This window comes from Diplotaxodon limnothrissa, linkage group LG3 (genome assembly GCF_057381915.1).
Source record: "Diplotaxodon limnothrissa isolate DT_005_m linkage group LG3, D_limnothrissa_male_GT1.1, whole genome shotgun sequence".
NCBI lineage: Eukaryota > Metazoa > Chordata > Actinopteri > Cichliformes > Cichlidae > Diplotaxodon > Diplotaxodon limnothrissa.
Window position 1 is genome coordinate 20,188,797 of NC_140598.1, and position 22,496 is coordinate 20,211,292.

Below are 22,496 nucleotides of genomic sequence, written 5' to 3' on the forward strand. Positions count from 1 at the left end.
CAAGCTGTGAAGTCAATTGGGGGGTTTAATTTGGTTTTATATTTTTTCGGGGAAGAGAAACCGCGGTATCAAGTCCGTGGCGCAAGTTTTGAACAATTCGTGAGGTGCACGAGCGGACGGCACCCGCTCTGTGTGCCGCTTGGGGCGTTGTCCTGAATCAGCAGAAGTGTCTCGCAGAAAGTTTGAATGGGACTGCGAGAAGCATGAAGTGTGTGTGAGCCAGCCTCGAGGGGGCGGGTTCACAGGTGGGACGAACGAAGAGTAAAGTGTGCGTGTGTGTGAGTGAGAAAGAAAAGGTGGGGGCAAGTGACCAGCCTGTGAGTGTGTGTGAATTCCTTGATCATAAAGAGGGAGACAAAGTAGATTAGTTGATTTTCTGTGAAATAATAAGAGTTAATAATTAAGAAATTGTAGTGATCAAATAGGAGAAAATGAACTAAAGTAAATAAAGCAAATTAAAGAGTGGATCAGTGTTAGACTAATGATAAATAAATTGATAAAATTAATAGTGACATTTAAAGTGATCAAGTACTCAAGGATGAATGGAGAATTTGATTGCTGACTGTATGAGAGCTGTTGGGCTGAAAGGAAATGAGGTTGAAGGAGTGAGTTAACAGGTTAATGTGGGGTGAAAAAAAAAAGAGAGAAAAGAAAATGATGAAAACAAAGAAAATAAAGTGTGGAAGTGGGAGTGGGAAATTGTCTCCAACTGGGAAGCAGTGACGCTACAGGTCACCTTCTTCCCCTGCTGGTTTTATGATGGGGTCGCTTCTATAAAGCTGACTGTAACGAACAAAGGAGTGAAGATTTTTGCAGAGGGACACCGGCCTCATCTTCCCTTCTAGAAGTGCATGCTTAAAGATGAATAAAGATTTTGTGAAAATGACTACTGAGTCCGGTGCCATCTCTGGATGCTCGAGGAATAAAAAGAACCGGGGTAAAACTGATTTCGCGACACCTGATTTAAACGTTTAATTTCTCATTAACTCAGACTTTTAATTTATTTCCTTGTTTAATGTATTATTTCTTTATCCTTGTTTAAGTTTTGCCGATCCTTTCTGTGTAACTTGTTTAATCTGACCTTTGACCCTTTAATTTTAATTTAACAGTACTCTTGTTTTGACCTTTGACCTCTTTATTCCTTATAACCAAATAAACCCTTTTATCTGATATTTTCACCTTATTGATTGATTATATATATCTATCATATTTTCTCACCTTACCTTATTTTGACCTTTGACCTATGTCCTTGTTAGCCTTGATCTTCCTTCATCAAAGGTGAAATTTCTTTCACCTTTGAACTTAAAGCTTAAATCAAACCTTTGTTAAAAAGCTTCTTACCAACTTGTAATTCCAACTCTCTGCATTAAACACGTATCTTATCATATAAACACTGGATCACTGAGAGAACTTTAGGCAGAACCAAATGAAGCAGCTGACCTGGTCAAACTCACAGCGACAGTAACTGACAGTGAATTATTTTAATCTTCTTCATTGTATTTGTTAGAAACATTTATTTTCCTTTAATTGGACTTTGGTTAAGTTCAATCCGATGTATTAACCGACCTTTGAGGTGAAGTGCAGCTGCGAAGAACGCTACGGCAGGCAATGAGGTGCGTTTAATGTCGCTCTGTTAATTTGAGCGTCCATAAATTGAATGTCTTATTTTTTCTTACTTTATTATTGCTCATTTATTGGAGAATTTGGCCATTTAATTAAGATAGATTTTATGTTGTTGGTGGTAAAGATCTGGATGGATGTTTTATTTTATTCTGTGTTTCTATTTTTCAGTTTTACTTTTCAAGACTTGGTGAATTGCCTTTTTCTACTTTTTGTTTAGTTTTGTTAAAATTAGCAGCAGTGAGAAGTGTTGTTGTCGGTCTTGAATATATTTGATGTAGCCCACACTGTTAAGGTAAGTGTCATGTTTTTAGTTGTTAGTCTGATGAAGAATCTTTTATTTTTCTCCAAAAGTTGATTGTGTTTATCTGGACATAGTGTTTTTCAGTTCCAGCTGAATGCAGGTTTCCCCAGTCTTATACGTGTCAGGAGCATCAGCACAGCTGAAATGCATTTTTCCTAAGCACCGCGTCTCTGTGGCTTTTAAACCCCAAAACACGCTAAAACAAAAATGGGTCCACCCCAAGGATGGGGTCCCCCGGTGTAGTAACCTCGTTTCTTCGAACATCGACGTTCATTCAGGAAACCACAGCTGCTAGTTGCACTCACCACACGTTTGTCTTATCTGCCTATTATGTAGCCTTCACTTCCTTTAATAAGAGCAAATTTTCCACTATAAACACAGAGTCTAACAAAAGACTGGTCAGATGGTCCAGGATGTGAGTGGGCGTTAAGGCGTCTGGGGAGGGAACTCAAAACTGGATTGTAGATGGCAGACAGTTGGTGTCGTAAACCCCGCCTCTGTTCAAGAGTTTTGAGAACCACTTCCCAGACGCCAGCACTCTCAGTAGCAGGAGCAGCAGCAACACCAACATTGTACCCATCAGGTAAAGCATAGGCTACCTTCAGGCTGTAGAAAAAGCTCTCCTCAATCTAACGTGCAATGGTGTTTGCTGTAGTGAGTGCTTGTGACAGGAGAACTGAAAGCAGCTGAAACCTATGTTGTGAACCAAATATGTGACTGTGGAGTTAAAAATAAAACAAGTTGGGATCCTGTCAGTCTTACTTGATAAGCAAAGCTGTTATTTGGTTTCTTATCTTTGACCTGAACCTTTATTTGTTTCTTCATGAGGATGTTTCCCTCCCACTCAAATCATGCCAGAGGCTTTTATTTTGAAGTTAGGATCAAAAGAAATAAACAATTGCAACACATTTAGATGAGCTTGCAAATTCTCTCGACAGATATTTTCCTACAAGAGATTCAGCATGGGTGAGACAGCCGTTCACGTTTGCTGTTGAGACAGCAGATGTCGATGATGAATACCTTGATGAAATCATTGAAGTTCAGCAGAGCCAGGTTCAACAGCAACTCTTCAGAACAACAACGCTCTCAACGTTTTGGTGTCGACAAATGGACGAGTATGTAGTTATTGTTAAGAAAGCCCTGGATTTTTTTTATACCATTTGTTACAACATATCTTTGCGAGCAATCCCTGTCAAGGATGCTGGACATAAAAACGAAGAAGAGGAACAGACTTTGCTGTGAAAATGACATGAGACTGGCACTTGCCAAGGTGAAGCCACATCTGAACTGGTCTCTCAAAGGCAACAGCAGAAGTCACACTGATTCGCAGTATGTACATTTGTATGTAATTTGCTGTAAGTTCGTGCATTGTGTTGGTTTTGTTCTTTGAACAAGGTGATGTTCACGCACGGGTCATTTTGTGCACCAGTAAAAACATATCTATGTCTTGAATATGAAAAAGAAATCATATTTTATTTTTCACTAAAGAGGGGTTCGGTGCGCATATGAAACTGGTGGGTTCGGTGCCTCCAACGAGGTTAAGAACCAATGATTTAAACACACAGTTGCTCCGCCTGACATTCTTGGCTTTTAGTCAAAACATCAAAGAATTTATTTTATTTGAATGAACTGAAAATAGATTCAAACTAAAAGCTTTTAGAGAATAAACTCCTACATGACCTTTGACCTTTGCCCTGTATCTACAGCACTGACCTCTGACTTTCAGCTCCACTTGTTTCTTCAGCAGGATGTTTCCCTCCCTGCTGTAGACGGTGCAGGTGTAGGTGTAGTGATCCCAGTCTGTGGGCTGTTTCAGGGTCAGACTGAGGTCTCCAGTTTTCAGCAGGTCTTTGTTCATCTTCGTTCGCTCTCTGTAAAACTGGTCCTGTTCTTTAAACTGGTCAGAGCCGTTCTCATACACGTGGACCTTCCTGGTTCGAATGTAAATACAAGTCCACTCCACTTTAGCATCTTCAGGCAGGCGATGTCTGGTTTTGCAGGGCAGCTGGACAGACTCCACCCCATCCTTCACCTCTACACAGGGGACTGAGAGGACAACAAAGCACAATGAGTTGTACAGCCAGTGCAGCAGCGTGAAGTTAAACCTTTTCAGTGAGAACATGTTTGACCAATTCGACTCTGAAATACGTTCCTTTGCTCCACAGTAGTACAGTACAGTGGTGTCTGTCCAATCAGCAGCAGAGCAGACTCTTTACCAGAATCCTTTGTGCCAAATGTACAAATCCTTTGTTTGTTTCTGCAGAGTAAAGTTTTTATTTTCATCTTTCAAGGTTTATATTGTTTCTTAGAATCTTTCAAAGAAACTGTAGAAGTTACTAGACTATGATTCAACTACACAGACAGCTGGTCACTCGATCTGCTCTCTGAATGCTCAGCTTGTGCTCAAAATGAACTTAAAGAAACGTCTGTTGTGGTTGTTAGGTCTGCACTCGCAGGCCTCGCTAGCTCAGAGACTTATCCCGATGAACAAAGCAAGACAATCAGACCTCGATCGTTTTTTACTTGCGCAAGTGTGGTAATCTCAGAGCTGCAAGCTCGGCACCCAAACTCAGTCAACTTCAACTCCAGCCTCTCCTCGCAGCCTTTTATTAAATGAGTACTTGTAAAATAATGTGTTGTAAGAGCTAAGGCACCGCAAAGCTGTTTAAAAGCCCCTTTGAGGTCCCTGTGTAATCACATAAACCCCAGGCAAAGTGTCCAAAAACGTAGGGACCTCCTGTATCTGCAGCTCACTCATAAAACCCTGTTCACCATAGTAACCACAGACACATTATTGATGACAGGCTCTTGTTACCGAACTTCACCATTTTCCTATACTGTAAACCTTTGATCTGTATCTTCAGCTCTGACCTTTGACTTTCAGCTTCACTTGCTTCTTCAGCAGGATGCTTCCAAGGATGTTGCTGCTGACGGTGCAGGTGTAGGTGTCCGTGTCTTTGTCTGTGGGGTACTTCAGAGTCAGACTGAGGTTGGCAACTGTCAGCTGTTTTCTCTTCATCTTGGTTCTGTGTGTATATAACCAGTGTTGTTGTTGTTGAGGCTGGTCAGAGTCACTTTGCTGCACATGGACTATCCTTTTAAAGCTGTCAGTCCACATCACTGTAGCGTCATCAGGCGGGTGAACTGTGGTTATGAAGGGAAGTTCAACAGACTCCACCCCTGAATCCACCTTCACCTGCGGGACTGAGAGGACAACAAACATCATCATCAGCTGCACAGGAAGTCTTTAAGATGCTAAAACATGACGCTGAAAAACTAGTTCATGCATTTATTACTTCCAGGCTGGACGACTGTAATTCATTATTATCAGGATGTCCTAAAAACTCCCTGAAAAGCCTTCAGCTAATCCAAAATGCTGCAGCAAGAGTCCTGACAGGGACTAGAAAGAGAGAGCAGATTTCTCCTGTTTTGGCTTCCCTTCATTGGCTCCCTGTTGAATCCAGAATTCAAAATCCTGCTCCTCACATACAAGGTCTTAAATAATCAGGCCCCATCTTATCTTAATGACCTTGTAGTACCATATCACCCTATTAGAGCACTTCGCTCTCGCTCTGCAGGCCTACTTGTTGTTCCTAGAGTATTTAAAAGTAGAATGGGAGGGAGAGCCTTCAGTTTTCAGGCCCCTCTTCTGTGGAACCAGCTTCCAGTTTGGATTCGGGAGACAGACACTATCTCTACTTTCAAGATTAGGCTTCAAACTTTCCTTTTTGCTAAAGCATATAGTTAGGGCTGGACCAGGTGACCCTGAATCCTCCCTTAGTTATGCTGCAATAGATGTAGGCTGCCGGGGGATTCCCATGATGCATTGAGTTTTTCCTTTCCAGTCACCTTTCTCACTCACTGTGTATTAATCAGTGTTGGGTAAGTTACTTTAAAAAAGTAATTAATTACTAATTACTTAGTCAATATTGTATTTAAAATAATTATCTAATTACTGAGTCAAAAAAGTAACTTAATTATTAAATAAGTAATTTAACGAAATACTTCTTAAAATCCCTATAAACCTTGAGTGGAGAAACAATAGAAATTAAACTCTTTAAATAATAATTTTTTTTTAGAGACGGAGACTCTACAGTACACAGCGGTAGCATCTCTTCCACAGTGTAGCCTGCAATCATTTTTTAAGCTCACCTTCAGACACTTTCTGTGCTGCTGAAGTAAAATCAAGCTTCGTCTGCTTAGCAGGAGTTGCTGCGGTGTTATCCGTGGATGATGAACAAGGATCACTCAGAAGTGTTCGTCTATGCTCTCGTGTCAGGTGCTTCAGTAGATTACTATTAACAGCAGCCGATAGTTTTTTCTCCCCACGACATAGCTTACATATTACTGTAATGTTCTTGTCTGCTTGTTTCAGAAAAGTGAAGAGACGGGAATATGTCCATGTCATAAAACAGCCACACGCTTCAGCCGAGTCCAACATCCGCTGTAGAATACGACTATGCAGCAAACTGGCGCGAAATGACGCGCAGCTGCACTACAGCCATGTTAAAGCGGCAGAGTTTACTTCTACGTTTAGAAGATAAATTAATGAAATTAAATAATGATATTCAGCGAGTTTAATTATTTTACAATGTAACACAAATACATTGTAAGTAACTGTAATTAAAATACCTAAAAATGGACAGTAATTAGTTACTCTACTTTTTCAGTGGAAAAGTAATTTAATTACAGTAACGCGTTACTTAGTAACGCATTACACCCAACACTGGTGTTAACAGACCTCTCTGCATTGAATCATATCTGTTATTAACCTCTGTCTCTCTTCCACAGCATGTCTTTATCCTGTCTTCCTTCTCTCACCCCAACCAATCACAGCAGATGGCCCCGCCCCTCCCTGAGTCTGGTTCTGCCGGAGGTTTCTTCCTGTTAAAAGGGAGTTTTTCCTTCCCACTGTTGCCAAAGTGCTGCTCATAGGGGGTCATATGATTGTTGGGTTTTTCTCTGTACCTATTATTGTGCGATCTACTGTACAACATAAAGCGCCTTGAGGTGACTGTTGTTGTGATTTGGTTCTATGTAAATAAAATTGAATTGCATTGAATTGAATTAACCTTTGGCATGTGTCTGCTTGAGTGGAGCAGGGAGTGATTTAAATAGTTACTGTGTATTTTTAGTGTTGTTCCTGAAAGCATTTGTATTATTTTGTGATTATGGTATCTCTGCCCGTTGGTTTAGGTTGGAATCATATTTTTTCTCTTCTCTGTGGGGTGTTATTCAGCTTGTACTGGTGTAACTGTAATCATAGGTGAAGCTCATTGGACTTTATATGTATTCCATTTATCATTCATCCTAGGTACCGAAGTGACACAGCACCACACAAAAGCCCCTCATGTCTTCATATCTTGGGAAATTGGGAAATCGGTGGAGCGATTTATTGAAATATTTGCAAAGTATTTAAGACAAAAACAGAAGATCTTGAAGGTCAATATTTGACATTTTTGATATTTTTGTCATTTCTACATGACCACCTTTATTCTTTAGCACAGTCTGAACTGTGTTAGGCAGCTTTTTGCAGTGTTCAGGAGTAGTTCTCCAGGACTTTTGAAGGACATTGTGATTTAAAAAACAAAAATCCAGAAATGCTTTTACTGCACTGGCAGCGAGTTCAGTTCTTCTGTATCAAGAATGGCTACCTGACAGCTGCCCTTCCATTGAGACCATTTCTGATGATGCTTTAATGGACGACTGAAAGAAAAAAAACATTATTCGGTATTTCTACTTATGTATTACAGCTTCCAAAATCACAGCATTCTTAGATAGCTGGAAACAGGACAGAAGATCAAGTGTTTAAATGTCTTCAAGAGTTTTTTGGGTTTTTTTTGGCAAGTTGTGCTGCTGTGTCTGCCTTTTTATGACAGGGTAAAGCACAACTCCCAGTACCCCCCACTGCCCATGGCCTTGAATAACAACAATAAAAGCAGAGTTTCTCTGAAAATACAAACAGTAAACTTAAAATGAGTGATGCTTGTTTCATGATGCTCCAGATGTTCTAAGCTGGTAAAAGCTTTGAACTGCAAGCAGACCAGTTCAGGACCTGAACTCTTCCCTGCTATTTTATCAGACGCTGTTTAGTATGATGTTACTGAAATATGTAAGGCCTTCACTTAAGAAGACATCGTATCAATTGGAGCATTTGTTGTTGTATAACCTGTAAATACCTTTGAGCACCTTTCCAGATGTGGAAGCACTATTACATACCATCAGAGATCAGGTTTTGTAAGTGAGCTCTAATAACAAGTCAGATGCCTCCTTTTGAGGATGCAGTGTCCATGTTGTTCCCATAATCCTAAAATTTAATCCGTCTGACCACAGAACAGTTTTCGACTTTTTACTGACATTTGCCCCAAAGAAGAATAGCAGTGTCTCTGGATCATGTTCACATGCGCTGTTTTCTTTGCATGATACAGCTTTAACCTGCATGTGTGCATGGCATAGTCAAGTGTGTTGCAGTAATATCTGTAAATGTTTCAAAGCTCATGACCTGCCTGAGGGCACAAGGATCACAGGTGCCCAGGACTGATTTTCAGCCTTGTTGCTGTGCACAGAGATTGCTCCTGATTCTCTGAAACCTTTGGCGATGTTATGTGCCGTAAATGATGAGATATTTATAGTTTTCAGAATTCTGTCCTGAGAAACATTGCAATTATTTTGTAATTGTTTTTGCAAACTCTGAACATCTTTACTTCGGGTAACTCTGCCTCTCTTAATACTCAACAATGTTATTGACCTGTTGCCAATTAGCCTAATTCAGTTAAATGTTAGTTAAATAATTATACAGATGTTTCATTTTTCGCTTTTTGTTGCTGCAACTTTTTGGAAAATTGTTACTGCCATCAAATTCAAACCTTTATTAAAATTGTACATTTTCTCAGGTTGCTGGTTCCCTTAAGAACATGGCTGGATAAATCTGAGGTCAAGATCACTAACCACCATTATTTAAAATTGGAAATTTGACCACATCACACATGTGACAAATCACTTACCTTTCACAAAATAGTGTCTGAAGTACATGCCTCCACCCACAATTAAGAAAGCAGCCAAATTCAAGAAAACCAGGAGAACTGTGACCCTGCTGCGACCTGACAACAAAAATGTGAACAAAAACAGGAAAATTGTGTGATGTTAAAATAATGCTGCAGAATCTCTAACGCTGCACATGATTTTTCATTTGTTTGCACTGACCTCCACCTGTGGCCCTCTGGACCTGCAGCTGCACTGTTGCCTGACCCTGTTCAATACCAGACTTGCGGGCGGTGCAGGTGTAGCTGCCACTATCAGACAGTTGAAGATTTTTCAGAGTGAGGCTGAGGTTTCCAGTTTCCAGAGCATCAGTATTCATGGACGTTCGCCCGCTGTAATGCTGGTTTTGGTTCTGAAGGTTATCACCTTCCGGTTCACGCAGGTGAACTGTGGGTGGGTTGAGGTCGGACCGGCTCCACACAACTGCGCATTCTTTCACATTAACACTGAGAAACTTACACGGCAGCAGGACAAACTCTGCTCCCTCCTGCACCTTCACACTTGAGGCATGCTGGGAAACTGTGAGGACAGGAAGAGTTTAAACCTGAAATCATTCCCACACTTTATTATGACAGCAGGAAACTTATTACAGGCTGAAGTAGACACAGACACAATGCAGCAGTTCCAGTGATGCACACCGGCTGATTTCATGAAATCATGTTGATTCAGTGTTTTTTTTATTAGTTTAGATAAGTAAGGACATTATTCCTGAGACATGACCAAAGTGGCTGCTGTTTCATAACTGTCACAAAACCCGTGAGACCAGTTACACTGTCATGGTGGCTAGATGAAAACAGCCAAGTGCATCAGCTTAGAGGGACTCGAGCTGATAACAGAACAGATAGAGACCACATCAGGCTGCATTTTTGTCTCACTGCTTCAGTGAGAGAAGACATTTAAGATAAAGTTACGCTGGCTCGGATAATCTCAACTGCAACAGCATGTGGCAGTTGAGACCTCACCTTGTTTATGAATGCACACAAACCTGTCTGACTGTGTGTGTCTCTGTGTGTCTCTGCAAGTGTGACATTAATGGAGCTTGGATCGTGAGAACAGAGGCAGATTTTCTTACCGTGCAGGAGGATCACAAACACCAACAGGGTCGTCATCTTTCTGTAAAAACAGCAAGTAGCTAAAACTTTTCCTTCAGTCGTCTTCTGCCTGAGGAAATCAGCAGTAGATCCACAGACATAATCCACCTGCTCCTCACCTTAAACGAACACACCTTCAATTTTTTCATTCAGGAAGAGGAAACACTTGTTCAGAGGGAGGACGGGACTGTTCACGCACCTCTAGCCAGTAAAGACGACGACAAGAGAAACAAAGCAAATAAAGAGAAAAGAAACGTGAGTCAGGACCAGTTTAAATTTTAATCATCACGTCAGACTAAAGTGAAATATTATCTTTGTTTCCTCGTATACTTCCACATATGATAAATGTGAATACAGAACATAATAGTAATCATAATAATAATAAATTATGTTTTATTACTGTCTACCAGCAGCAGCTTCACAGCCCACCAGGGGGCCCACACACTGTTATTTGCAGACTACATGAAAGGCTGGTGGTGAAATGTGAGTCTATTCAGTGACAGACAGAAGCTGAGCAGGTAACACTTTCTAATGAAAACATAACAACCAATGCTGGTTATTTATATAATATGGCTAATTCAACTTTGTACTGCTGATAAAACCAAGAGGACAGGTTTAAAATACTTCCCCCAACAGCAGCCGTCACTATAAAGGTAACTGTGGTTAGTATCTGCAAGAAAATACAGATGCTAGCAACAGTTAACTTTATAATAACAATAGCTAACTTCAATTCAGCAATAAACAATATTATTATTATCATTAGAAAAGAACAGGAGTGATGTACTGGTAACACAGTGTAAGAGTAACAGTATTTAGAATATTAGTAGTTATTAATTATATTTTAGTCAAGGTCAAGTATTACCCTTCCACCTCTAACAGTGATGATATATTAGTTTAGGATTAACAAATATTGTAGTTTGTATTCTTTCTTTGCATGTTAGAGTTTTAAATAACAATATTTATTCAGTTGTCTGTGGAAAGGCAAAGAGGGAACTGCACATCTCGTTCAGTAACTATAAAAGAAAAAGTTTCCTCTGTGTTGCTGTGAAAATCACTCATTCAGTTCAGCAGCTCCGCCTCACTCTGCAGAAGCAGCGTGCCAAGCTGATGATGTTAAGAGGGAAGTAGTGAAGGTGATGATGTCGCTCTGCTGTCAGTCATCATCCCGACAACATGAAGACTGCATCTGCTCCTCTGTGAGTCACTGAAATCCTTCACTGATCTTTTTCATCGATTCATTGATAGCAGCTCTAATAAACACTCTTGGATGCTCTCACTGTCTGACTGCTTGTTTTAGGTGAGAGGATCAGTTCACTCTTCTTCTCTTGTATTACAGGTTTCATCTGAGAGCAGTCTGTGATTGGAGCCAGGAAGAGATATTATTGGCTTATAATGAATATCACAAGTTTATTTTATTTTAGAGCTTCCAGACCTTCTGCAGTTTATTCTGGAGTAATGCATTAGTAACGTCCACCATGTAATCTGGACTGTCATAATAAATTGAGGCCTCATGCCCAGTTAGTGACTGTAACATGAAGTCAGATGACCTCTTTTCATCAAACACGCAGGGTCAGGAAACCACAGCTGCTGGCTGCATGTGCCACAGATTCTTCTGCCTGTTTTGTAGTCTTCACTTCCTCTATTAGAAGCACATTTTCCACAGTGAGTCAAACCAAAGAAATGGAGACTGTTTTTGGTAAAATCAGGTTTCTTTTTGCATGTTTGGTTATTTTTCTGGTGCTGAGTTCTAAAGAGCAGCAGAGTGCAATTTAGCCCTAAACTTGTAAATAAAAACCACTTTAAGAGATTTTGATGCACGCTCAATCATTCAGGTAAGTCTCCAAAAGTTGATTCTGTTCATCTGGACGTAGCGTTTTCAGTCAGAGAAACGTTTCATCATCCAGGTGACGTCTTCAGTCTCAGCTGACTGCAGGTTTCAACCTTATAAACAGAACATTTGCATAATGATTGAAACCAGCCCACTGAAGGAACAATGGGCTGGGAGGTCAGTTCCTTAATCTTAATTATGCACATTCTCATGACCATTGATCAACAACCACTGATCAATGGTCATGAGTACCATTCACAGAGAGTTGGGGAATGGCAACAACATTAACATCTTTCCACCAGGGTAGGTGCACAGTTTTGCTAAAGCAGAAAGACTATCATGAGAATATTTTGTCCCTGCTCAGTGACGAAAATGCTTATGAGCCCCTGACCTCATACCACAGACTATACCAAGGGGAACCTACACCAACTCTGTATGGTTTACTGAAGATACATAAACAACCTGACCTCAACCTCAGCAACAGGACCGCTCTCAGCATCGACCAAGTGTGTTTGCTTTTGGAGCTGTGTCTTCATTCCACCTACTTCACATACAAGGGTCAGTTCTACAGGCAGAAACATGGGTGTGCCATGGGTTCCCCAGTTTCACCCATCGTGGCCAATTTGTACATGGAAGAAGTGGAAAAGAGGGCTTTGCTATCCTACCCTGGAACACCACCAAGCCATTGGTTCAGGTATGTGGATGACACCTGGGTGAAAATCCAATCTCAGGGCGTACCACAATTCACGGATCACATTAAGTCGGTGGACCGACACATCAAATTCACCAGGGAGGATATGAAAAGTGGCAGGTTAGCCTTCTTAGACTGTGAGATTTCCATCAGGAATGGGGGACATCTAAAAGCTGACGTGTACCATAAACCTACACATACAGATCAGTATTAAGGTTTGATTCTCATCATCCACTGGAGCACAAACTGGGTGTCATCAGGACGCTACAACACAGAGCGAACACCATCCCCACTGACACAGCAGCCAGGGAGGCAGAAGAACATCAAGAAGGCCCTGAGTAAATGTGGTTATCCCAGCTGGACTTTTGTCAAAGCTGGGAAGACGCCTAAAGAAAGCTCCAGCCGATCCAGGAGAGAAGGACAACTGCTGCCTAAGAGAAAACCTGTAGTGATCCCGTATGTGTCAGGAGTATCGGAGCAGTTGAGACGCATTTTTTCTAAACACTGGGTCTCTGTGGCTCTGTTAAAGAGCTCCTCAATACACTACTTGTACTTCAGCTTGGCCTCTTTGATGACCAGAGTCACTGTGCCCCTTTGTAAGCCTGCAAGTCCCCAAATTTGAGACAACAGACTGGGACCAAAAAAAGTAGCTGCATATATCATTCATTGGCTTCCAAACTGTCTAGTTATGGACTGAAACAGTGAGGGTTACCGTGAACATGACTCATGCAGTTTATCAGGGAAGCGGCTCAGCCTCGCTCTGCAGAAGCAGTGTCACAAGCTGATGGTCTTAACAGGGAAGTGGTGAAGCTGAAGGTGTCACTCTGCTGTCAGTCGTCATTCCGACAACATGAAGACTTCAGGTGTGTCTCTGCTCCTCGGTGAGTCAAACACTGAAAAACTTTTCATGCTTACTTTCAGTCATGTATTCATTTATCACCGCGTCATCACACAATAAAGTGGGAAAACACACTTTCAGCAGGAGGAAGCTTTTGCTGAGGGTGGATGGATCCCCAAGTGAAGTTTGTTGGATCTGCTTAAAGTTTGTTTCATTTAGGAGAGAGGAGGAGTTCGCTCTTTTTCTGTTGCCTGTTTTCTAGTAGGGCTAAAGTAATTTAATTAAAAGTCATTGAAAATAGACAGTGATGCAGCTCACACTTTAACTCAGAGGCATCTAATGAAATAAATTCTTTCACGCAAGCATGAAGCAGGAAAGTGTGCTTACATCATGACTTTGTCTCATCAACAGATGTGGATACAAATGAGTTCTAAGCAGGAAAACCTTTTTTGTGATCCATCATGTAATTTGGACTCAGAGTTAGAGCTTCATGTTAAGTTCACTGTCTGTAACATGATGACTTAAGGAGAAGTCAGGCAACCTCGTTTCTTCGAACATCGACGTTCATTCAGGAAACCACAGCTGCTAGTTGCACTCACCACACGTTTGTCTTATCTGCCTATTATGTAGCCTTCACTTCCTTTAATAAGAGCAAATTTTCCACTATAAACACAGAGTCTAACAAAAGACTGGAGACTGTTTTGGTCATTTCCCTCAGAGTTTGTATGTTTTGTTGTTTTTCTGGTGATGAGCTTCAAACAGCAGCAGATTGAGACTCAAATAGAACCTAATAAAATCAGTGAAGCTATTCATTGCTCATGTCATCCATCAGGGAGTTACTTTAATATCATTACATTGTTTGCTTTTAGTAAATGTGGAAATTGAATATGAATTCATTTTATGTTTTTCTTTTCTTTTTTATTTCTTAATACCTAACTGCTGCACCTGTACTGCCCGTATCTCTGCAGATATACTGTATAGCCACTCAAAACTGATGTTCAGATAAGAGGGTGGGAGCCGCCTGTTTTCTCTCTCCATTATAATTCCTGACAATTTTATTAGTTTGGGCGACCTTTACATGTCGGTTGTTGGGATCACAGCAGAGATAGAACAGAGGGGACATGGTGTTTGTTAAATGTCCGAATGGCCCAGGTGGAAGAAGCTGTTAGTGAATCTGGAGATGTGGGACCTGAGGTACCAACATACAACACTGTAAAAAATGACAGATGCCACCAAAGTCACAGAAGGTCTTCAAAGCGCTCCCTGGACTCCAAATGACCTCAGCCGCCTCAGCAACTGCGTTTTCTAAGGACAGCGCTAGCAAACGCTCTCCGCTTGCGAGTGAAAAAGAAAAAACACCACTTCCCTTCCTTATTCATGTTGAAGTGTACCATGTCCACCAATCAAAAAATGATATGGCAACATGAGGCGTTTGGTTGTTTAGGAAGAGGGAGAAGTTTTAGGAGTGACACCAATGAGAGAGAGAGAGCGAAAGAAAGAGAGAGAGCGAGTTTTCACATGTGAGAGATTAGTGACGTTTAGTGTGTTTGGAGGCTGTAGTTAGTGTGTTATGCAGTTATTGGGTTTTTGTGAGTTATACTAGTGAATGTCACAGGTGCTCCTGCTGTCAGACCTTGTGGTGTTCTCCTCTGTTTTATAGTGGACAGGACCTATTCTTTGGGAGTTGCATGAATACTTTGTGTGCCTTCTTATTTGATGCAACACACCTGATTGTTCTGTAAATAGTTTGAAGTGATTGTGCAAAAAATCTGAGGCCTTGGCTGCATTTTGGGGTAAATAAAAACATTTTACTTTGTTGTTTGCATCATTTTTAAAAATGTATCATTTCTATTTGCATTTCAAGTTATGAAAGGTATTGATTAAACATGTTTATGTTTTAACTGTTTTCCACTCGGAGTATACAAAAGGTTGAAGATACTATTACATACGGAGAGAACTCCACACCGGGTGTAGGCTTGCATAACTAAGAAACTATTTGAGGCAATTTTGTGGAGTTTGAGGTTGGACTCGGCTGCACATGTGTGCTTAAGCCGATCGATGGCTGCAGCCTCTGTGGGAACTGAAATCAGCCCGTCATCGATGCAGAAGTGTCTCTCGACAAAGTGTCTTGTGTCTGCTCCAAAGTTTGTCTCGCCTTCCCAGGTGGCTCGTCATAGGTAATAGATGGTTACTACTGGTGACGGGCTATTACCAAAAATATGCACCCGGGCGTGGTCTTCCTGCACTTTGTCACATGAGTAGAAGTAATCAACAACTTTCTATTCATTTTTATTCTTATGAGCACGAGAGAGAGAGAGAGGGGGGGGGGGGGGGGGGGGCAGGTACTAAAGATGAATAGCACAGCATTTAGTTGAATAGACGTTAAAAGAGAAGGTGTTTCAACAGCTGTTGTCTACACCCTTGACACAGGAGAACAGAAGACTTCACCACCAGGACCTCCCCACCAACTGGGTGTCACCAACTTTCTCACAACACCTCACTGTGACCTACACAGATAACCAGTGTGCAGCTTTGAAATATAACATCCAGAGTCTATGTGACAAATGGCTAAACAAGTGCCATCATAGCAGGGTGAAGGGTGAACATGGTAACATAGAAGATGCTCTCCCAGGCCTATTACTGCCTTCTGGTCATAATGTCCAATGTCTTTCAGTGACCTCTGACCTCCTGTTTCAGGTGTGTGTGTGCTGCTGCTGTCTGCACTGGCTGTTTGTGCAGGTGAGTAGATGAAGTGCACCATGGTCCAGGACAAACACTGAGTGTAAACACTGATAGAAACTGTCCGTCTGTCCTCCAGTCTCTCTGAGCGTCAGTCCAAACCTTCAGCAGTTCTTCACAGCAGCCTCAGTGTCTCTGACATGTGAAGGTCAGCTGGGCTCTGATGGATGGACGGTGAAGAGGGACACAGGAAGTGGGACTGAGTCATGTGGAGCAAGGGGGCGGGGCTTTGGGAGGATAAATGGTCCATCCTGTTTGTTTAATGAGTTCGAGCCAATCAGTGGAGTTTACTGGTGTGAAGGTGAAGCTGGAGAGAAGAGTGAAGAAGTCAACATCACTGTATCAGGTAATGAAGTCTTTCATTTCATCAGACTAACAGCAGACTGTTATACCACCTCTACATCACTCTGTGGGTCTTTTCTTCAGATAAACATGTGATCCTGGAGATCCCTGCACTTCCTGTGAGGACAGGAAGTCATGTCACTCTACGCTGTAAGAAGAAAACTGGTGGCACAGCTGCAGCTTATTTCTACTGTAATGGACGTCTTGTTAGACCTAAATCAGAGAAACTCATCACCATTAACGTGCAGCAGTCTGATGAAGGTCTCTACTGGTGTGCTCCTGATGAGTTTGGATCATCTCCTCAGAGCTTTCTGAGGGTCAGAGGTCAGATCACTGACATCACTTCCTGTTTAAAGCCAATCTGCTAAGCTCATGATAAACTGACTGAACCAGCTTCCTCATCTCTCCTGCAGGTCCTTCAACCACAGCCTTGTTTACAACAACAAAAGAAGAAACAACAACCATAACGTCACTGACAAACACTCATATCTCCTCTTCTTCTACCCTTCTTTCTCCTCCCCCTTCTCCCTCTCCCCCCTCCTCCCTCATATCCCCAATTGTAGCTGCTATAGGTTCCCTGGTGCTGTTGGTTCTGGTTCTGTTTGTACTTCATCTTCTGTGGAAGAAGCGCACAGGTATAGCGTCTGTCTCAAATTTTCATCCAAAGTCATCATGTTGGACACATCAAGACAGCCTCCATCAGCGTTTCTATTTTTAGAACACTTAGAAAGTAGATTCAGACTAAAACTCCACAGACACAAATACTAGTATTCTTTCAGATCACTTCATCTTTGCAGGGAGATACCAGTCAGCTCCAGTAAATGATGTCACCTATGCTGAGGTCACCAGTAGAGCCTGGACCAATAAGACTCCAGCCAGCGAACCTGAAGTACTTTACTCCAGTCTGAGGACAAACACTGCAGGTACACATTCACCTGTGTTCTAGCGAGGGACATCAATGAGAGATAAACCCAAAAGTAGTTTTCATTGGGCTTGTAAAATGTGGTCAATGAAACAATGAGAATCTTCTTCTCACATTTATCAAACTAGTGTTTTGAAAGTGGGACCTGAATGCAGGTGCATTTCACTCTTCAGGTTCCTGTTTCCTCAGTAAAACCTGTCACTGGTTTCATAATTAAAGCTGTACTGTGGTTTCGTTGGTCAGTTCAGTGTTTATAACATGAGGCAGTCAGCAGAGAGAGACGTGGCACTGAGACAGGAAATCCTGCAGCTTAAACAGATATGATCGGTGTTTGATGGGAGTCAATTCAGGTTTGTGTGAATGACACAGTGTAACAGGAGCTGTCGGCCTGAACTGAAGATTAAAAATAATCTGAGCGGATTTGGTTTGTTTTTAATCCAGATGTATCTTTTCAAAAATAAATCGGAGAAGCACACGTTGGACAGTTTAATAAAAATACTCTACAAACCAGCAAACCAGCAAAATTAGGAAAATAACAACCAGTACAAGGTGAGAATGTACTGCTCGCGTTCTGACTCTAATCTGAGGAGCAAAAACACATTTTAAGACATTATTTAAAGACAGGCAGCGAGTGGGCTGAACTAACGAGGGCAGGGTGATGCTTCCACAGTTTAGGCTACAGCTGAAAAAGCCCAGTCAGCTCTCACTTTGAGTCACGTTTTTGGGACTAGCAGGAGAAGCTAGTTCAGTGACCACATTATTTCTTTTATTGCCATGTAAATCTGAGGGTTATACACAGTAGTAGCAGTAATCAGATGTAAAAGCACATAAATAGTGAAGTCACCTGAGTCAGTAGTTCATATTTCCCGGAGTCGAGCGTTCATTCACCCACATCAAAACAGGTGCTGCTGGTGTGGTTAACTGCTGAGAGAAGCTCTCTGTGATGGAGCTTCTTTGTTGAGATCAGTGGGAAATGATCAAAGGTAAAACACATAAACCATGAAGTGTTTTATGTGTTTAAGATCAGTCTAGCAGCTATTTGAATGTTGTGGACTCTGTAGAGATAAACAGTGTCTGAGAGTAGAGAGAGTGCATGTCAGCAGATACTGGTGCTGAGATACAGGACTGAACAAAGGAAGATGTAAAGTTACCACACAGCAAAAGATGTTCTTAACTTTGTTTCTTGTCTTCATCTCTTTGTGTGACTAGTGTTTAAAGTGAAACAAAATGAGTTCTTTTTCAGAGAGAGATTCATGAAGCCCCTCACAACGTCTTCATAAGAATTAAGATTTCTCTGCAGGATTATTATTAAATGAAAACAATATATATTTGAATTCAGTTCAGCAGGCAAACAGGGTTGATGGGAAATCCAAGTTCAGTGAGTTGTAAATAAAACCCGGATATTCAGTCACTCATTGGCATGTTCTTGTCTTGATGATGTCATCCCAAAAACACACATGACCAATGCTGACATCATCACTCAGACCCCTGAGAACACAGGTAGGGAGGCTGCACCTATATGACTCATGTCCCAGTGTTATTACATGCTGAACTATCGGGGCGACTGTGGTTCAGTGGATTGGGAAGCTCCTCTATAAGTGGAAGGTCGCCGGTTTGATCCCTCCTGCTCTCTCTCTGTCCTGGTGGTTGTGTCCTATGGCAAGACACTTCCCCTACCGCCTACTGGTGTTGGCCAGAGGGGCCGATGGCGCGATATGGCAGCCTCGCTTCTGTCAGTCTGCCCCCGGGCAGCTGTGGCTACAACTGTAGCTGCCTCCACCAGTGTGTGAGAGTGACTGTGGAACTGTACTTTGGGTGCCTAGAAAAGTGTTATATAAATGCAATCCATCATTAACTTTTTTCTCTTTAAGCTTCAGTTTAAAAATTAGGTTTAAAATTTCATATATTTGTTACATACATATACATTTTAATTAGGTTTTAAAGTTGGTAGGACAATAAATGCCTCACCCTTCTAGTGACCTGCACCATGACTGCACACTCAACTGTCCCATTTTTACAGAAGCTAAAGGAACCACAGACACCACAGAAGAAGTGTAAACAGGAAGCTGAGGACAGACCTGCAGACTTCCTGTGGACAGTCTCACTCTGTCAGTCACCATGGGAACATTTACAGGCAGTCATCAGCTTCCTCCTTTCTTCATTCACTCCCATTCATTCACACAGTGATGTCATTGTGGGAGCAAGTTCCTCCTGAGGAACCAGGATTGACGGGGAACTAAAGAAATCGACCTGCTGCTGGTTTGAGTCTGTGCAGCTTGAACTCTGACAAAGGTCTACTGCGAGGTGAAGAGTCGTCACTTTCAGGAGCTGCTTCCATCATTTCAAACTGATCAATACTCTGAACTTATGAACACTCATGTTTGACACAGAGTGTCCTGTGATGGTCCTCAGTCTTTGAGCTAGTTTTTGTGTTTGTTATGGACTGTGTGTTTATTTGTTCTCTTGTTTCAATGACCTTTGTTCTGGTTCTATATTGGTGTCTCTTGAGCTCAGGTTCCCTTATTTGTCAGAGTCGTCATTATTTATATTTCTTATTCTCTATTTCTTGTTGTTCATGTTTATTTCCTTCGTGTCCAGTCTGTGCCAGCCTCTTCTCTGTGTTTTGTTATTCTTTCAGTCTCCCCGCTCACGTACCTGCGTTTGTCTGTTTTCTCTGTGTTCTGTCTCATTGTGTTTGTAATCCCATCCCTGTGTTTAGGTCCTCAGTCTCCCTCGTGCCTGTTTTGCTGTGTTCTTCTGTGAGTTCTATGTTTCCTTCGTAGTTTCCTGTTTATATTCTCTAATTTTCTTTCTTTGTTTCTCTTGTATTTTTATGTTTCTTTCTGAGTATCTTCTAACATTAATAATGCTGCCTCTTTTAGCCGACCCCTTTGTTTCCAAGTCCTGCATTTGGGTCTTGCCTCTGCCTGCCACACAGCTGTTCATGACAGGCACAGAAAACGATTTTGAGCCTAGAAGTAATAAATGCATGAACTTGTTTTTTCAGCATCACTCTGAGACAGGATATTTCTAATTTTAGAGATGTTGCTCAGATGGAAGAAAGCAGTCCTACATATTTGTTTAATATGTGCATTAAAGGACATATCCTGGTTAAAAATGACTGGTTTCATCTCAAAGCTGGCCAGTTGGACAGGAAACAAAACAAGATGTTATTTACATATGAGCATCACACTTTACCTGAAATACACAAAGAATCTTTCTAATAATAGAAAACAGTTTCAAACCTGCAGGATTAAAGTGATGAAAGTTTGTGATTTAAATTTGTCTCATAAACGTCCAAAACCTGCTGAAGGTTCAGTTCAGTTAGTATCTGTAACATGACGACTGAACATGAAGGCAGACGACCTGTTTTCATCAAACAGGAAACCACAGCTGCTGTGTTTAGCATCGCTCCTGCTGATTGGGTCTGTTATGTAGACGATGTTTCCTCTATTAAGAACAAATTTTCCACTGTGTGGACAGAGTCGATAATCGTCCTTGTCTCTCAGAGTTTCATTGTTTGGTTTTCAGTCTAAATGTTGCCATCAGTCACTGTCAGTTTGGGCACCGAACCTTAAACACGCATGTCAAAAATAAATCTACATTAGTAATGCATAAACAGCAAACCAGCAGGATCTCTCTGTGCACTGTGAACACTGACTGAGGCTCATGTGATGCAGTGGGTTGTCTTCTAAATGTGTCTTCTTGTCTGCATGCTGAAGTATTCTTAGGCAAGATACTGAACCCCAAATTTCTTCTGACGCCTCCATCCAAACGTGAGTGTTTGATAAAGGTGCTTAGAAAGCAGTGTGTGAATAGCTGAGTCTTGAGTGCTCAGCTGGATTAGAGCAGTAGCAGCAGTTCGTTTACACAGACAACCAGTTTACATCTATAAATGATGATCAGTGACCTGCCATCACTCGTGGTTGAAGCGTTTCTTATGTAGAGCTGGAAAATAAACCACAAGCTTGAACACTATTTTTACTGACCTTTATCTATGTAGCCTTCCTGTATTGAGCTTGGCAAGGACTAAAATAATTTCCCAGCATTATTTTTCTAACTAATTGTTTTTTTGCTTTAGTTACACTCCAAATAACAGCTGACATTTCAGACTTTTGCTGTAATCAAATTTGTAAACTTGTATTTAAGTTGGTAGATAATGTGTGCATAATGCACTGAACTAGATTCCTTTGTGATACTAAAGTATTAATAGTTACTGATGTTCAATCTTGGTCCCTTTGTGCAAAAGAAAAAAAATGTATGTGCATTTTTCCACATGCATTTTGTTAATGTTGTGTCAAAGAGTTACACATTTATAATATTTGATAGATAGCTGTGTATTTTTGTAGTTCTGTGCACAAGTTTGGATTGAACCCTCTGATTTAATCTAAAATAATACTCTGTGTTATTTTGTTAGGCCAACATGAAAGACAAATAATTATCTTCAAAAAACTTGTTGGAGAATTAAAATTGTAAGAAATGGAAATCAGATCTCTCAGCTACATCTGTGTGAGGTACTATGGGAACGTGTGATTTCAGGCTGTATATAACAGATTTCGTTAGAAGATGTAGGAGGTTACCCTGTAACTCTACAGACGTGAGGTGGGCTCGTCCAGGATTTGAACCCGGGACCTCTCGCACCCTAAGCAAGAATCATACCCCTAGACCAACGAGCCACATAAACACCGTCACCAACTTCTTTTCTGAAAGTCACACATCAGAGCACGTAGCTGAAGCTGAATATATGAAACATTGTCTTGAAAGCTGCCAGTCAAAAGTCTGGAAACACATCGCCGTGGTTTTTCCACATTGTGGACACAAACAGTTTCAGGACATCAGCTCAGAGCAACGGTCATTTTAAAGAACTTGCCTCATTCAACCAGACAAGCACTGGTTTCTATGCTTTAGTGCTTTCTAGCTAAGATATGCTAACATTCATTCTTTGCATCAGAGAGCAACTTGGGGTGTTAATCTACCAACTCAGGAGGTAAAGCAGATCATTTCCCAGTTGGAAAATTGATGGGATCATTTCCTGGATGCTCCAGTCTGCATATCCATGGACAAGTCATCTTTTCATTTC

The 22,496-nt window shown here is 41.3% G+C and overlaps 1 protein-coding gene and 1 non-coding gene across 2 annotated transcripts; one reads left to right on the forward strand and one right to left on the reverse strand.

Annotated features, from left to right (window-relative positions):
• The first annotated feature begins 13,425 nt into the window (after positions 1-13,425).
• Positions 13,426-19,474, forward strand: LOC146634834 (uncharacterized). The gene is made up of 7 exons (XM_085343153.1): positions 13,426-13,456; positions 16,111-16,152; positions 16,232-16,498; positions 16,579-16,818; positions 16,908-17,129; positions 17,292-17,417; positions 19,437-19,474. Exons 1-7 carry the CDS (start codon positions 13,426-13,428, stop codon positions 19,472-19,474), a joined length of 966 nt encoding a protein of 321 aa, XP_085199279.1.
• Positions 19,475-22,020: 2,546 nt separating this feature from the next.
• trnap-agg (transfer RNA proline (anticodon AGG)) lies at positions 22,021-22,092 on the reverse strand. Its single transcript has one exon. It is a non-coding gene; the product is annotated as a tRNA-Pro (tRNA).
• Between the last annotated feature and the right edge of the window lie 404 nt (positions 22,093-22,496).